General features: G+C 31.6%; 1 protein-coding gene and 1 long non-coding RNA gene across 6 annotated transcripts; one reads left to right on the top strand and one right to left on the bottom strand.

Moving 5' to 3' along the window:
• Positions 1-4,977: 4,977 nt before the first annotated feature.
• LOC11438173 (integrator complex subunit 7 homolog) lies at positions 4,978-13,059 on the bottom strand. Of its 5 annotated transcripts, none has more exons than XM_003607419.4 (7): positions 12,572-13,059; positions 12,265-12,471; positions 8,297-8,395; positions 7,313-7,758; positions 6,731-6,916; positions 5,991-6,098; positions 4,978-5,365 (listed from the first exon to the last, which is right to left on the bottom strand). In XM_003607419.4, exons 3-7 carry the CDS (start codon positions 8,370-8,372, stop codon positions 5,105-5,107), a joined length of 1,077 nt encoding a protein of 358 aa, XP_003607467.1. In that variant the 5' UTR covers positions 8,373-8,395; positions 12,265-12,471; positions 12,572-13,059; the 3' UTR covers positions 4,978-5,104. The 5 variants fall into 5 exon arrangements, with proteins under 5 accessions (XP_003607467.1, XP_013456655.1, XP_024638108.1 ...); XM_013601201.3 differs by having other exon boundaries at positions 8,306-8,395; XM_024782340.2 differs by having other exon boundaries at positions 12,358-12,471.
• LOC112421279 (uncharacterized) lies at positions 13,046-15,212 on the top strand. The gene is made up of 3 exons (XR_003011511.2): positions 13,046-13,257; positions 13,518-13,584; positions 14,836-15,212. It is a non-coding gene; the product is annotated as an uncharacterized lncRNA (long non-coding RNA).
• Positions 15,213-17,198: the final 1,986 nt, after the last annotated feature.

The following is a 17,198-nucleotide window of genomic DNA, read 5'->3' as shown; positions in this document are numbered from 1 at the left end:
ATAAAATTAATGTCATTTGCTAAAATATTCTTATTAATTGTAGTTAGTAGAGTAATTAATTGTGTTGCATTATTATTCTAAAGTGACAATTATTTTAAGACAGAGAAAAACAATGCTAAAAAGGCAACTATTTGAGACGGGTGGAGTATATACTACATTCATCCCTAATTATATGGTCCTTTTAGAAAAATAACGGAAATTAAGAAAATTGAAAGTGGTCATAAATTTGTATGTAATTAATACTCCCTCCGGTCGTATTTATAAGAAACATTTAACTTTTTTGATTCATTGCATAAATGATGTATTTGGTCTATATTCTAGACAAAATACATCAATTACTCAATGAATCTAAAAAATCAATTTTTTCTTATAAATAGGACTAGACGGAGTATTATTGTTGTTACAATTTTATCATTTAAGAGAGAGGGTTAGCGTATGTTTTCAAGATAGTATTTAAAGGGGTATGTTGATAAAGAATTAATTAATGTACTTCGAAATATCAAATGAGTCTTATAAAAAAAGACAAAAAAAAACTCAAAAGGGTCTTATATTTAGGACTCACTCCGTTTCAAAATACATGTTGCAATTTTACAATGTGCACTATTCACATAGCTTACTTTTATGTTTTTACGAATATATAAATATAAATGTTAACATGTAAGATATTGTTTGATTTGTCTCGATAAATATTTTCAAAATACCAAATTTTTATAAAAAAATTTATCATATATAATTAAAAATACTAATAATTAAAGTTGTGTATTGACATATGTACAATGATTGACTACGATATGTATTTGCATCTAGATCAAATCATCAACCAACAACGGCCTCCACCTCTCAACAACACCGAATCACGTGGCAGCCTCATGTGGCCGGAAGATACAAATGTAACATTGATGCGGCCTTCACTTCTCACGTCAACTGTACATGTATTGGTATTTGTGTTCGCGATGCAGAAGGTACGTTTGTTCTGGCTAAGACTATGACATACCCTTGTACTGTTTCGGTGGATGTGGGTGAAGCTTTAGGGATGCACTCTGCTTTGCAATGGTTGAGTGATATGCAGTTTGACAATGTGGATTTTGAAACAGACTCTAAGTTGACAGCTGACGCCTTCCTTTCTACCATGAACGACTTGTCCGAATTTGGCTGCATTATTTTCTCCTGTCGTTCTTTGTTCAGTACTTCCTTTTCTAACTTTAGGGTGGAGTTTGTTAGGCAACAAGCCAACGTGGTTGCTCATGCTCTTACAAGAGAGACCACGTCTTTAGCTAGTCCCGCCGTTTATTTTGATATATCCAATTGTATTGAAACTCTTATTATTAATGAAATGTTATAAGCATGTTTTTCCTATTAAAAAAAAAAATCATCGTTGATTTTCAATAAAAAGTTTCTCCTTTTAGCTCATTTAACATCTGTAGTATGTTAGACAAACCCATAAATGAATATGTATAAGCTTCGTATGCAGTAATGTTATAAGTTCCCAAGAAATTCATGAATTCCATGTTCATGTAAGTAGGGTAACAGGAAAAAAGCGTTGACTTTAAAGTACATCTGCTTATAAAATGCCAAATATTGAATATGGTCTCTTTTTTTCTTGGTGACGACTACATTTTGACCACAAGGAATATGGTCTTGCATACAATTTTTTTTTTCTTTCAGGAAATGGTCTTGCATACACATTGTGAGCATTATTTTCTTTTGAAGGTTTGTGACCATTATTGATAATTCATGATAACGATGGTTGATACCCTACATTTGATTATGCTTTCTAATTCTATGTATGAAACTTCGGGGAGAGACAATGGAATAGTATAAAAACGTGGCACAAAATAAATTTCTTGGCAAATTATGTCTTTTATTAATCCATTCCCCTTGGCCATTTAATAAATGAACTTTTTTTCAAGTACTTTCACTATTCAAATTGCGGTGCTATCTTTTAACGTTTTCGTTCACATTTCATTTCGTTTTTATCATAGCTCTAATATTGAAATTTGGGAACATATATAGTACTATGTTAACTAATGACACGACAAAGACTAATCAAACCACGTAGCACTTTCTTTCCTTCTTCCTATGTTATTTCAATCCTAATTCTAACAACTCAATTATTCCAAGTGATGTAAGTCAATAAGTCATTCTCATATCATACACTTCTCAACCATACAACATATGTTGCATGGCTTTTTCTAATTAAACTTCAGCCACAATTCCTTCTCGTTTCCACGAAATTGCAACGTCTCTTTTTGGATCTACGTACGAACCCCAAACTTAACAAAAGTAGCTAAGACAATGAGTGCTAGCTTTTTTCAACATTCATACAAAATTGTTCCTTGAGCATGCGTGATGAAACAAATTCTCAGTAAAAAAAAAAAAAAAGTTGATCGAGACATTGAGTTGTTAGTTAGACACGGGAAGCAATAGTTATTTTGCTAAATATATACTCCCCCATTTCTCCATAAGGAGAAACTATATCAGAAAAAGAACAATAATTTTATCAAATATGTATGTACTCATTGTTATCGTAAATATAAAGTGTAAGAAATTGAATTGAAACATTACAAAAAAAAAAAATGAAATGAGATGAGTGAAACATACAATGCTGATTACAGGTACATTAATAAAAGTATATTAATAAGTTCTTAAAAAAAAAGTATATTAATAAGGTACATTAAAAGTCATACAATACAAAATCTCTCATTCAACTTAACCAGAGATTTTGTATTTGAATTCCTTCACATCAAAAAAGGTACATAAATCAAAGTCATAAACCGGGTGCTGGAGGAAGAGCTAATTCTGTTTCGTTTATATATTATTCTTGCCTCTTTAAAAAAAAAAAAAAAATACGCCATGTTCACGTTAGTGATATTATATTTTTTTTAGTGGTGATACATCTACATCCTCATATGATAATATACCCCTTACCTCCACACAAAATTATGACAAGTGGTAATCTGGATGGGGTGTACGATGGAGTGTGTGAATAAATGGTGTTCATGTAACATTTTCCTATTTTTTTAGATAGACGAAAACGACAAAGCCTTTAATAACACATACATATGAAAAGAAATCGGGATTCGAATCTTAATCACGATGGCTCTAACAATTTTATCATTTTTGTCAGTTGAGCTATGACTTATGAATTTTATAAACATTTCTTAATATATATTAAGATAGATAAAAGATCTTATAAAAAAAACAGGTATTAAGAAGATGTGATCCTGCAAGAGAGGCTTTTCAGGCTTGAAAATTTGACTTGGGCATACTTTTAAAACAAGAGAGAGACTCAAGTGAATCCAGCCAATACATTATTTATTCAATTAACCTAAAAAAAATATTTTCTTATATATCAGAGGGAGTACTAAGCAAGTGTTTGGATTCACATTTGAGTGGTGTTTCTTGCATCTCAATGAGCTTTTAAAGTGAATTTTGTGAAGCTACTTTTCTAAGCTTCTATGTAGACGTGCGTTTTTTCTCTAGTGGACGTTGTTCCAAACAGACTTTAAGCGTATATTTGATAATGTAAAGAAGCTAGCTTGTTGTCTATTGAAAGCTTTTTTTTTTTTTAAGTGTTCCGGGGTTCAAACCCCGGATCTTCCATATATTATGCATTGTTTGATAAAATTAGACGTGGTTATAACAAACTTTTTTTACTAGTTTAAAGTTTTTATTTATACGTTATTTTAAGGGTTAAATATGTTTTTGGTCCCTATAAATATACCAACTTTTCGTTTTAGTCCCTCTAAAAAATTTCTTCAACTTTTAGTCCCTATAAAATTTTCAATCACTAATTTTGGTCCTTATTTTTAAGTTAATTTTTGTATTTTTTTAATGAAATTGTGCAGAAATGTGTAATAAATTGTAAAAAAAATCCCACAAAAAATTATAATTTTTTAACAAAACATAAATTAAATATGAATTTTAAACCGTCAAAAATATAAAAATTTATATTAAATTCATGTTTAGTTGAAAAATTCTATTTTTTTTTTTGGGAGAGGTTCTTATAATATTATGAATTTTTCTGCAAAATTTTATTCAAAAATATGAATTCTACATATGAGTTTACTTTAAAAGAGAGATCAAAAGTGAAGATGGAAAATTTTATAGGGACTAAAAATTGAAGGAAAAATTTAGAGGGACTAAAACGAAAAATTGATATATTTATAGAGATCAAAAACATATTTAACCCTTATTTTAAATAGCGTTTGCACATATAATTTTTTATATTTTCTTCCATTTTTAGCATTGTTATTTCCATAATAACCTGCACGTGCACCATGATCATGACCTTGCTCTTTCAATTGTCTTCTTGTTGAAATTCGTAAAATATCTAGATTTAAATAAAAACAACTTCAATTGAACTCATTTATCACCTTGCTATTTCCATAACGAATTTAGTTAAACAATAAATTGAGTTGAATTCATATATCACATTTATATTATTTTAAATTTATGAGTTCATCGAGTTAAAAAAAGGGTTATTAGGCATATTAAATATGGAGAATAAGCATGTTAAGGAAAAATTACCGTTATTGGTAACAGAAAAAGTAGGATGTAGGAGCCATAATGGGGTATTTCATTTTATATTAAATATATTTTAAATTAAAAAATTATGTACTTTTATGTGATTTTATATTTACAACAGCTAAATTTATTAAACATTTTAACTTCAATCAACCAACTTTTGAGCTATAAGCTATCAGTTATCAACTACAAGTTAGCTTTATAACAATTTTACCAAACGTAGCCTGAATCGTGTAAATTAAACTTAATATGATGCTGGATATTTCTATCTTAATGAACCAAAACATTGAGCATCTCGATCTTGTATAGGCTGAAACAAGTATATTAATTCATAACCATCCAGTTTAACTCTGCCTTGATAATCCCTCAAAAAGAAGAAAAAAACTCTGCCTTGATAAATAAGACAAAAATCTAATGTTTTGCAAAATTTCATTTCTTTTAGGGGAAATATTGTAAAACTTTTAATTTATATTAATATTAATGGTGCAAACTTGTACTTCAAATGCCCCAGAGAAGTTGAAATTTTGATGAAAAATAAAATAAACTTTACATCAACAATGGCAAGTGTGTTAGTAATTTATACTATACATTTAAGTGCTTCGGAATCTGATAACAATTTGTTCAGTTCAACCATTTCATCATCAGTCCAATCACCTTTCCATGTTTCATATTCAGATGGCGAGAGATCCAGGGGTTGTCCATCTGGGACTTCAAAGGACGTATTGCAGTAAAGCTTTAGAGATGGATTGTTTCTGAATAAAAAATGTATGCATCTTAAGGCTGTTTCTTGTACATGTGAAGTTAATTGTCCTTCCAGAAATGAAACAAGGAAGTTCACCTGAATCCAAGTGATTAGAAAATTATTAACACGGAAAGCACTGAAAGATGTATTATATCGAATTGGGTACAACATGCATGCATGCACTAGCTAGCTGTATGATGATTTGTTTAATCACATGAGTTTTTGTTGGGAAGTTTAGAAAGGAAGGGAAGGGAGTGATTTGAAGATAAAGTGAGGAGGACTGAACGTACTAGCGTAGTCTCCGACCTCCAACATGGAGGAACTCAAAGATGTATTGGAGAATGACTTTTGAGATTTTTGGAGGGCTTTGAATTAATTTCAAGATTCTTTCCCTCTATAATAATCATCTCAAAATAAAGGAAATATCATTCATAAGTATTATCTTTCTTTCCCCTCCAAAAATACTCTCAAATAATGCGAGGGATTCCCCTCCCCCTCCAAACTGTCCCTCCCTTTCCCCTCCAAAAATGGGGATTTTTTAAAGCAAAATGGGGCAGTTGAAGATAGGAAATTTGGGCAAATGTTCACACAACCTGTCAAACATGTACATGAAAAGTTGGCATAGAGTATTGGGCAGGACCCTTATCCTTTTCATTATGCCTACCAAATAGGCAGCCTAAAGCATAGTATAATATAATAATAAATAAATAAAAACACTTACATGATTAGAGGTAAGAAGTGTAGAAATGGTAGCCAGTTTTGAAAGTGAGAATAGCATGATAACAAGAATATCTTCATTTGAAGAATTTGATATCAGATCTAGACCTATCTGCATCAAATAAATCATAACATAAGAAAACTGAAATGCGTGATAGTCCCAAGAAAGAAAGAAACAGACAGAAAAGAAAAAAAAAACAGTTCAAAATTTGCGTTTTATTGTACAAAACTTTTGTTATGCTAGTTTACACTTTGCACCAATACTGAATTTGAACACCAGTCCCAAGGCACACATACTAAGGAGTTCATTTAGTACAAAAATAGTTTAAATTCATCACCACAGAACTAATTTTTTATGAAGTTTAGAATTTTCTAACTTTGAAACTATTGTCCAACTAAATTGTTCACAGTGAAAAAAGAGGCAGCCAGCAACACAAAATATAGTTCATCACCCACCAACTAGCATGCCTGGTTAGACTGAACTAGATGATGCTTAGATTAAATATTACTAGAGGAAATTTTTCACACATTGTTATTTAGTTAGGTCCGTATAGTGTCAAGATGTATATTAAAGTTGAAAACCAGTTACCAAAACTCTGTTTTCACACCTAAAAGATGATCTAAGTAATTCTTCTCCATTTCTTTCTAGTCACTACCATCATCTACTTTGCATCATATCAATAACATTAACACCCTAAGCAAAAAAAATTATATAACTATAAATATAAAATGCAAGGCAACAACCTTATACGCTTTCTTTGCAACTGAATATGAGCACTTGAATTTTGCAAAAACTCGTGCTGCAGCCAATTTTATAGGCAATGATACTTCTGGTGAGTTCATCATGTTAAAAAGCATCTCCAACGTAATACATGCAAAATCATCTGATATCTCACAAAAGCAACCGGCAGCAAATAATGATGCTTTTGCCTGTAAAAACCCATTACACATCATACGCACGCAGATAATTAATCAAAACATAGTGTCCACAAAGAAGTTTGGCTAAACAATAAAGAACTCAAGAAACGAAAATTAGGAGAATATTCCAACACAATCAACCTCCTTGTTTATAAAATGAAAAATACCACACAATTTCCAATAATCATCAAACCACTCCAGTATAACCTCGTATGTCAAATTAAAATTGCAGTTTCTCAATTGCAATATGATTGCATAATTTTTTAAAATATGAAGAAAAAAAACATGACCGGCTATTTAAAGTGACATAATGATATATGCACACATAATAATACGTAAATGGGAGATATTAGTGAGAATGATTTAGACATCTAGAACAACAGCAACACTACAAGACACTAATCTTACCTCAGAATCATGAGGAGAAACAAGGGTGGAAAGTATCAAGTATCGTATCTGAGCATTGTCATTGGCAAAATCAGCCCAACAACCAAACAGAACCAGAGCCAGAGCCTTAGACTCTGAATCTCCACTGTTGAAAACAGATTTCACCTGCTTCAACAACTCCAGATGGTTAGCTACTCTGGCCACTGACAGCAACCCTTTACACTGCTTGTGCTTCCTGTTATCATGGTGCTTTCTCTCGATCAAGAAAACTCTGACAACAGAAAGCCTGATTTCTGTGTTGCCTCCCCTAAATGCATCAGCAAGGCGTAAGAGGATTGTATTAGCAAATAGTTCATCCTCACCCGGCACAAGGCCAAACATGCCATTGGAAACAATACCAGACTCAAGCTCTCTACTCCAACGCTGAAGGTGGGGGCCCATTTGCAATATGGCTTTGACAGGTACACCTGATGAAAAATAAGACTTGGTGAAGAACCAAACGTGACGCATAGAGACAAGACACAACAGAGCAAATGAACACATGAACACAACATCGAAACTGTTGGATACCGTGTGTGTGTGTGTGTGCACACACACACACTATATGATAATATACTATATGAGTGTTATTTATAAAAGATCAAAAAGAGGTGAAATTAGATAATTCACATAATTCAAGTTAGAAGCAAAACCCAACCAATCAAAAACACATATAGGTATATGAATATAAATATCTAGAACAACAACCCACTGCGGCAAACCTATAAAAAAAATAGGCTCGATTCATCTTTTAAAAAGGTGTCCCTTTCCACAAGAAGGGTATCCCATTCTTGTTGAAGCCATGTTAAGTAAAAAATATATATTATTTTAATTGGACAATTAATGAGCTGCTTTGGCACATGCCGTACAGGACATACCTAAAACCATATGTGTACATGGTTATGGTTAAAACGTATGATAAATAAACCAGAAAAGACGAAGAAATATGAAAGAATTGGCTGTGACCTGGTTTACCAGAACGGAGGCCCTTCTCAAGTTGGATGCTCCATTCCATGGCACAAGCAGCACAAGTTGGTTCCATGGTAGAGTCTCTTGTACCTAAAACTGCAACCAAGAGATAAGTGAACTCAATGACTTGTTTTCTGACCCACATTTTCCATTAATTAAAAAGTAATCCCAGTCCGTAACTGTCTTTTGTTTGAAATTATTAATTCATTACATTACATTACCAATATATTTGCTCCCATATTATAAACTTAAGGTAAAACGTGATGTGATCGTCTGCTTTTGATATTTACTAATGTTAATTATGTTTAGCCCCTACAAATTTGGGGTATTTTGTATTTACTCCCAACAAACAAAAGACCCAGTTGCGTAGGGACTAAAACATATTTAATTCTATTTACAATTTAGCCGATGCACCCAACATTTTAAGAAAATATACTTATAAAGAAAAATAAAAGAAATACAGTAATGGTTTTTTTGTTCTTTTGAAAAAAATCACAAAGACAGGATTTGTAACTGTTACCAAGAGTCACAATGAGAAAAGCAACTAAAAAGCATATCTAAAAAAAAAAAAAAAATATTTCTGAATTAAAATGATTGGAGATGACCATTAATTGTAGGGGGGAATATAAGGTTTTCAGTAATCAATGAACCCTATCAATTGAGTTTACATTAATTACATAAAGTTTACATTAGGGTGAGAATTAAGGTTTTCAGTAATCAATGACGAAGACGACCAAAGGCGGTAAGGTCATGAACCCTATCTATCTATTTTCACTTTCATTACAGTAAATTGAAATTTTGAGTGTTTATTTTGCAAAATTGAATTTCAATCATGCAATTAGGTTTTATTCCATTTTTGCTTTGTTGTTTTGGTTTACAGAATTAAAAAGAAAGAAAGAAGGTGAGGGATGTGGGGATTTTGAAGAAAGATCCTGATCAACTCAAGAAACAGATTGAAAACTTGGAAATGATGAGCAAGTCTCATCATGCTTTATTTTATTAACTAGCTTTTGCATTTCAAGGAACTGGAATTTTTCTTCTTCTTCTTAAGGATTTCTACCATTTCATATTCAAAAATTCAAACGGATCCAAATGCTCCATGGGCATGCTCTAAACCCAAATCTTTTCTAAAAAAACTCATAGAAAGTGATAAAATAAATTCTCTTAAAAACACATCTGATTCTAATCCCAAGCGCAAGCTCAACTGACAACAGACCGTGAAAACGCATCCAGGATTGCTCGTCACCGTTAACTGCGTCTTCTCCCAAACTGTATGATAAGCTTTGTTTCTTATCTATTTTTTAGTATGAACGTTAGCTGTTTGATAGAAGAATACATTGAATACCCTCATTTGCTACTATTTTTTTATTGCTCATATTTCTAAGGAATCCTGTTTTGGAGAGCAAACCCTGATTATATAATTATTATAAATGCTTACTTATAATTTCAGGCCTCATAAGCTTTTATTCATTGAATTGAATCTTAGGAAAATGTTATGGGTATGTTTGTTCATTGTTGCCGGCAATAGACTCGGTGTTTGTAGGACTTTATGGTTTTGGAATTATAGAGTTGGGTAGAGCTTGAGGTAATTTGCTTCAGTGAGTATTTTATACTTCATAGTTGTGTTGGTTATTGGCATATGTTAAATGACATTGGATTAACTAGATGGTGGTGGAAGGCATATCTAGTTATACAAAGAAGAAACCATGAAAGATGGACTAGAGAGGTCAGAGGACTATAAAGGCGGTGTTTTGTTTTCATAAATTTATCGTTTGAAAATTTCCTCCCTTGCTCAATTCTCAAACGCACAAAAAGGGGCAAAACTTATCATGTAGAGGGGATAAACTGGCGTTGAGATCTTGAGATTTTACAATTAGCGGGTTCGTTGTTCATTTCAAGTTCTAAGTTATTGACAAATTTGGGTATTTCGATTCATACTCGGCTGTACTTGGAAGATAGGAAAAGGGTAACTACTATAAAGAAGAATGCAGGGTCATACATTAGGCATTGGAGTTCTTTGATTTCTCTATAGAACTGATATTTTAAATTCATACCATTGTACATCAGATTATTGATATAAAATGCTTCAGGGTTGCAAGATGTGTGATGGGCATACTACAAGAATTAGTTTATATTCCCCCCTACAATTAATGGTCATCTCCAATCATTTTAATTCAGAAATATTTATTATTTTTTTTAGATATGCTTTTTAGTTGCTTTTCTCATTGTGACTCTTGGTAACAGTTACAAATCCTGTCTTTGTGATTTTTTTCAAAAGAACAAAAAAAACATTACTGTATTTCTTTTATTTTTCTTCATAAGTATATTTTCTTAAAATGTTGGGTGCATCGGCTAAATTGTAAATAGAATTAAATATGTTTTAGTCCCTACGCAACTGGGTCTTTTGTTTGTTGGGAGTAAATACAAAATACCCCAAATATGGTAGATCATGTTTCATCCATTACAATAACTGGAATGTTGAATCTGAATATTAAAAAGAAAAAAGCACTGCCAGTAGCATCAATCTAAACATATCAATAATGTAAGTAGCATTGTGAAACATAAGATCAGAACATTTTAAGCATATACCTTCTGAGGCCTAAAATGTCTAATTAAAGAGACTTTTGAGGATGTGTTTGCAATTTTGATACAAATAGGGACTATAATGATATCGCATAACACATTCAAGGAGAAAAATGGTGGTTTACTCTAAATCAATCAAAGCCAATGAACCAAAATACACACTATGCCCATAATAGAACCAAAAAATATCAAACCATGTAAAAGACCAACTTAGCAAAATTTGAAGAGGTAAAGATATACAACTGTGACAACAACTCTCATGTGTACTACTGTCAAAATAATTTTCAGAGTGCTTTTTTTTATCATCTAGTTTGAGCTATTTCTACTAATCAAAAACTGAAGTGAAGTTTTAAATTATTTAAAAATAAATAAAAAATAGCACATCAAAAACAATAATCATGCACAAAAAGTCTTCATAAGAAGTTTCACAAACCCTATTTATTTCCCGCTGACTTCATTCTTCATTCAAGTGAAATGTGATATATGTCTCAATGAATCTACACCAAGGCCTACTCAAGTTTTTATGTCTCAGATGAATTTAACCATTGGTTTTTATGTCTCAATGAATCTACACCAAGGCCTACTCAAGTTCCTAAATAGAGATATAAAACTCAATGTAATTAAGTAGACCATGTTATTGAATGACATCAAAATTACAAAACCTTTCCTAAGTTACCATGGTAGCAGATTTATCAATCCGTTCATTCAAAATTTTGCAAGACAAACAAAAACACTTTATAGTAAGACCTATATTCATATGTTAATTATATTACTGCAACTTTCAAAGCTGCACATTTAGTTTATGTCCAACAAATGGGAATTTCATTAGATGTGGGCTACATAAAGTTAAGCTCTTCATTATTGGTTATAGTTTTTTCTCACCATTTATCCTTCTTGACCTCTTCTTAAACCCTTCTCCCAACTTTAGAACTTTTTTTACTTATTTGTAACCAATAAAAAGGTTGAATAAAGAAAGAAGAAAGTTATCTAAAAAAACCACTGTCATCAAGTCATAAAACATAGCAACAAACATTGTGGCATCAAGCAAGCTGTCTTCGGCTATAGAGATATCTTCTTGTCAAACAACAATTGATTCTAAAACTCCTATTTCATGGTTTCTTTTATAAGAACAAAACCAAAACAACCACCATAAGTAATAAAACAAATAAAACAAAGTAAAATACAAAGCAAAAATTGAACAAACTAATGATCTCCCTCTATTGATGATAGCACCAAAACAAAATTAAAAACAATTAAAAACAAAATTAAATTGAGTATTCCATTAAGAGAAAATGCAAATTAAAAAGTTCAAAGAAAAAACAATTAAAAACATAAAGACATGGCTTGTGAAAAACAGAGTCCATAAGAAAAAAGTCAAGTACCTTCAACCAAAAACGATGAAAGGAATTCTGATTCGGAAATAAAAATAGCGCCTTATGTATTTGTGAGATAATGATAGAAAAAGGAACAACGACCTTCACATACCGGCAGCCGCCACCGACTTTAGAAACTTGTCGCCATTGCTGCTTATGTAATGGAGAAGAAAATGAATCCATATCCTATGCAGCTCATTACTACAAATGCCTCAGCTGCATCATTTGCAAAAAAAAAATTAAAATTAATCCAAAGATTAGGTTATAGTATGAAAGAAAATGAAAAATTTGAAATTTGGATGAGAAGAAATCATACCTTTTTTGAATCAGTAAGCGGAACAGATTAGCGTTTTTGTGTTTCTGTATAGGAAGGATTCAAAATGGAACCTTTTGGAATCAGTGATGGAGGAGAATCAGAAGATTGGGGTGAGAATCTGAAATCGCTAATGGTGACGGACAGTTGAGACTCGTTAATCCATCTGAAGGAATGGAAAAGTTGTCGTTGGTGGCGCCACCGGTGGTTTGGAAGATCGGCGATAGGAGTTCCGTTTGAGCGTTGGTAGGTGGTGTGAAGAAGCCGAAGCAGTTTTGGATGAAGAGAAGGCGGTGAAGGAGTTTGTTTAGGTGGAGTGTGAAGAGGAGATGGTGAGATGCTTGGTCGCCGCCGACGGATGGAGGGAGAGGGTTGGTGGTGGTGATGATGAGAAGAGGAAGAAGAAGAAGAAGAAGAAACGCGTATTTTCTTTTTTGAAAACGCGTGTGTTGTTTTGTTTTTCAGTCTTTTGCATAACATTTAATCCTAGCCCTTGAGTCATGTATTGAGTAGTGTGCATAGTAATTGTCATGGATTTTCAAAGATTTAAATTATAAATTTGAACCGATTGTTGTGATGTTTTTGGGAACAGATGATATTATATCATACTTATTTCTAATATGAATAACATTGCTAACAAATTGTGCTGCTGACCCACAACACATCCAGAATGAAGAATAAGTTAAAAGGTAACAATTCTGATTTTTCTCTCTAAGATTTCATATTGGGTTTCACCAATTCTGTTCTTTAGTTTTTAGATAAAGGCTGAATATATCATTTCATAATGAGTTTCATTAATTGATTATTTATATTGTTGTGTGTGTAGTCTGTTTTGCTTTTAATTGATTCTTTATATATGATTTTCTTACATGAATTATATGTTTGTCCTTTGCCGCTCTCACATGGTGTCTGAACCGGGGATAATACTCCCTACTTCACTTGATTTCAGAATGTTACTTTTCTTGACCTACTGTCGTGATGGTGGCGGATTGCTGGAGACATGGACGCATGTTAAGGTTTGTTTCTTTCTCTGAACTCTGGCTCACAAATACATTTGGTGTTGTTTTATTTTTTTTATTTTTTGGACAGTGTAGTGAGGTATCAAAAATGCCTTTTTGGAGTATGAAAAACCAATGAATGGAACAATTGCTAAAAAGAGATTTAGACATCCCAGTTTAATAAGTTGTTTCTAAATTTCTTATTGTAATATTTGTTTTCTTTTATTATGTGCTCTCCTCCTATTTGTTTTTTTTTCTTCAAAGTGTTATGTCTTGAATGGTTCATAATAAATCCAATTGAATTTATGCAAAATCACACCTATATGTTTTTTGACAATTCTATGTCATATCTATTTATCCAAAATAGACACTTTCATTATCTCTTTTTGCAGGTTGAATGGTTTTGCAGTAGCCAACTTCAATATCGTGAAGCTTGAAATAAGAATGATTTTGCAGTTTGAAAGAAAAAATTTACAATTAGAATATCTATGAAGAATTATATCAGATTTTTTAGGCTTTTAAGTAAAATTTGGGTGATTGATATTGAAAGAAGAATAGCTATATTGAAAGAAATATATTTCTACTAAAAAGTGTAGTGTATAGTGAATATGTCAATATGTGTCTCAATGTAGTGTCTTTATAGTTATCTTGGTTTCTGATTATTTTATGCTTATATTTTTCTTGTGGATCATGCTCGGTGAACATGTAGAACAACTTCATCTCTTCAAATTGATATTCAACTTATCTTTTTTAAGTTTCGTTTACTATAGAAATTGTTGAACCTATTGATCAATGGCAATTGTGTTGCATTCATGAAGTTTTGCATATCTTGAACATGTTGACCAATGGCAATGGATAGTGAGATGTTGAATCATTGCTATACTTAAATAAACAATAGGGAGATGTTGCAAATCACCCTTTTTGGATGGAAATTCATTCACATGTAACATTCCCCTTGCAAATTAGTAATTTGTCCACAATTTGCTGAGCTTAATGTGAAGATGTGGTCCTGTTATTGTCACCAAGCTTTGTCGCCTTTGTTTTATTTCCTGATAGTTGTGCTCTATGGGAGGGATTGAACTGATTTCAAGTGACTTTAACCTAGCATAGTATGTGTAGTTACAGTAAGATTTTAAATTTGGAGGTTTTATTACGTAGTTCTGTTCACAGTTTCAATTTCTTTTTCTATTTTCGTAGCATATCATATATTTTGGAGGTTTTAATAATTTTCAATCACCATATATTAAATATCCATTTTTGTTTTTGTAGTTACTTGCTTACCAAGGGTTTTGTCGAATGGGACTGGACATAAGAACTACTTTGTTGAAGTGTTGATGAGTGTGACAACATGTGGGATTGCACACTCCTTTTGTAAGACGTGGATGAGAACCATTTTTTTTACCATTGTTTGCTTTTAGGAACCATTTTTTTTTTTTTTTACCATTGTTTGCTTTTAGGATGAGTGTTGATGAGTGTGTCAACATAAGAACCATTTTTTTTACCATTGTTTGCTTTTAGGAAGCATGAGATGAGATGTAGTTTGAGGGCATTATCTTATGGACAAGTATTTTTAAATTAGATTGTTTTGGTTTATATATTATTGTTAAAGGTATTTGTCCTACCTATTTTGGTTTAATCTTTTGTTCTGATTTCTAGCGAGCTTAAGCAGCCAATGAATTTTGAATTAATGTTCAGTTCTGCGAGTTTAGTGTGTTTCACTCATATCACCTAAATGTTACAATTTGATTAACAACGAGCTCATTTTTTAATGTGCCATGCTATGGTTGTTGATTTTCTGCATTTACTGTCATTGTTCATATTATGTATGCTCAATTGTCTTAAGTGTTATAAATTTATGTTTAAAGTTTGAAACAAAAAATGAGAATTACCTATGATTATGCATGGTTCAATGATTATCGGTATCAGGTGCAAGCTTCTGTATATACAATCTGAAATGAAATGGGTATTTAAACAAATTTTAAGATAGTTCATAATGAAAAATGAAAGTCTTTTAAATTTTTATGGCCTGAATTGTAGCATATTTTGAAAATTCAAAATAAGATGACAAATTACTCATGTAGATACATCTCTTCCTTTTTGTTTGTTTGTGTATTGTACTTTTTTTTACAACATGTTGCAAGTTTCTATAGCAGACAAACACACCACCCTTAACAAAGCTTATTAAAATTTATATCATTGACCTAAAATATATGTCATGAAAACGGAGACGATTTCCTACATTTGTATGTGTTGCAATGACTATTAACAAAAGTCAAAGACAATCACTCAAACAAGTTGGCATATATCTTTCACAATCAGTGTTCTCGCATGGTCAACTGTATGTTGCGATATCAACTGTATGTTACTAAGTTGGCATATCTCTTTCACACTCAGTGTTCTCGCATGGTCAATTATATGCTTAATTTTATTTGATACTATATAAGAATGGCTTGGAAATTTTTACCAACTTTAATATCTCCAACATGTACATATATTATGTGTTATATTCTATTATATTTCTAATGCACACTATAAATGACCTGTGCGTCAGCACGGGAAGGAGATCTAGTGGAGATCAACATAGATTAATCTAACGGCTGAAACAATTTGGAGCCAAAAACTTAGGATTAGGGTTAGAAAATTAGGGTAAGCATTACTGCTAGGATTAAATATAAAGGATTATTTTGAATTTTTAAGGCATGTAATTTAATTTTTTGATGATGAACTTTGTGTTTATTACTTGTTAAAACATTAAAAAATTGAAGAAATTAAAGCATGAGTTTTGTGTGTGTGTGTTATACTTTATTTTGATGGGCCACCCGGATTTTTTTTTTCTAACTCTGCCACCAGATGCTTTCATCTTTCTACTATAATACACAATTAATTATTAGCAATGGAACAATAGAGCACTAAGAGCAAGAGTTTCATCCTAAATGCCTTCCCATCTTTCCCTCCAACACATGGAGGTTGAGATGAATACTTGTTAAAATTACAAAATTGTTAGCATACACATCTATTTTAATTTTTGAATATATCAAAATTACAAAAACATATTCAAACGAGTCCCTAATTTTGGTTTTCAAAGGTATCTTTTGTTAGTCAATAAAGTCACCAAATACATTTTGTATTAATCAATTAAGTTCATAAAATTACTAATAAAAAACACTTTAAAATATATTTATAACTTCGATACATAGATTGTAATAACATTGTCGCGCACATATTGAGATCAAATGGCTATTATCTCAAATTGTTCCGACTCATAGATATTTGTGGAGGATTACCCACAATAGGTATCAAATCATATTAGATGGGGTGGGGGTCATCGTAAGTGCGCTACAAATATTTACAATTTTCTTTTATCAATTGGACAATTGCAAGATAGTGATCATCGTAAAAAAATTGATTTTGAATTTGAATGTCATTGATCCATTTTTTAGTATTTGTCAAAAGACATACAAGAAAATAAATTTGGAGAATAAAATAAAATTTGATAGAAAAAAAAAAACCAATTACCTAATATGAAATTTTTTATTATCATCTCGCTAAAATGCTCTTGTCTTAAAAAGATGGTTTATATAATCGATTAATGATGCAGTTAATAGGCGTAAAATAACTAGTATTGTTGATCA

Source organism: Medicago truncatula, chromosome 4 (genome assembly GCF_003473485.1).
Source record: "Medicago truncatula cultivar Jemalong A17 chromosome 4, MtrunA17r5.0-ANR, whole genome shotgun sequence".
Taxonomy (NCBI): Eukaryota; Viridiplantae; Streptophyta; class Magnoliopsida; order Fabales; family Fabaceae; genus Medicago; species Medicago truncatula.
Note: the sequence above shows the minus strand (reverse complement) of the source record. Positions and strands in the feature narration are given on the sequence as shown.

What these genes read in the sequence shown, in the direction of transcription:
- LOC11438173 (XM_003607419.4), bottom strand. Translation starts at nt 8,372, where the DNA reads ATGGAACCAACTTGTGCTGCTTGTGCCATGGAATGGAGCATCCAACTT. An exon ending in CCTCCGTTCTGGTAAACCAG is followed by an intron (nt 7,759 to 8,296) that starts GTCACAGCCAAT and finishes ATTTTTCATCAG; the next exon opens with GTGTACCTGTCAAAGCCATA. An exon ending in TTGCAAAGAAAGCGTATAAG is followed by an intron (nt 6,099 to 6,730) that starts GTTGTTGCCTTG and finishes TATTTGATGCAG; the next exon opens with ATAGGTCTAGATCTGATATC.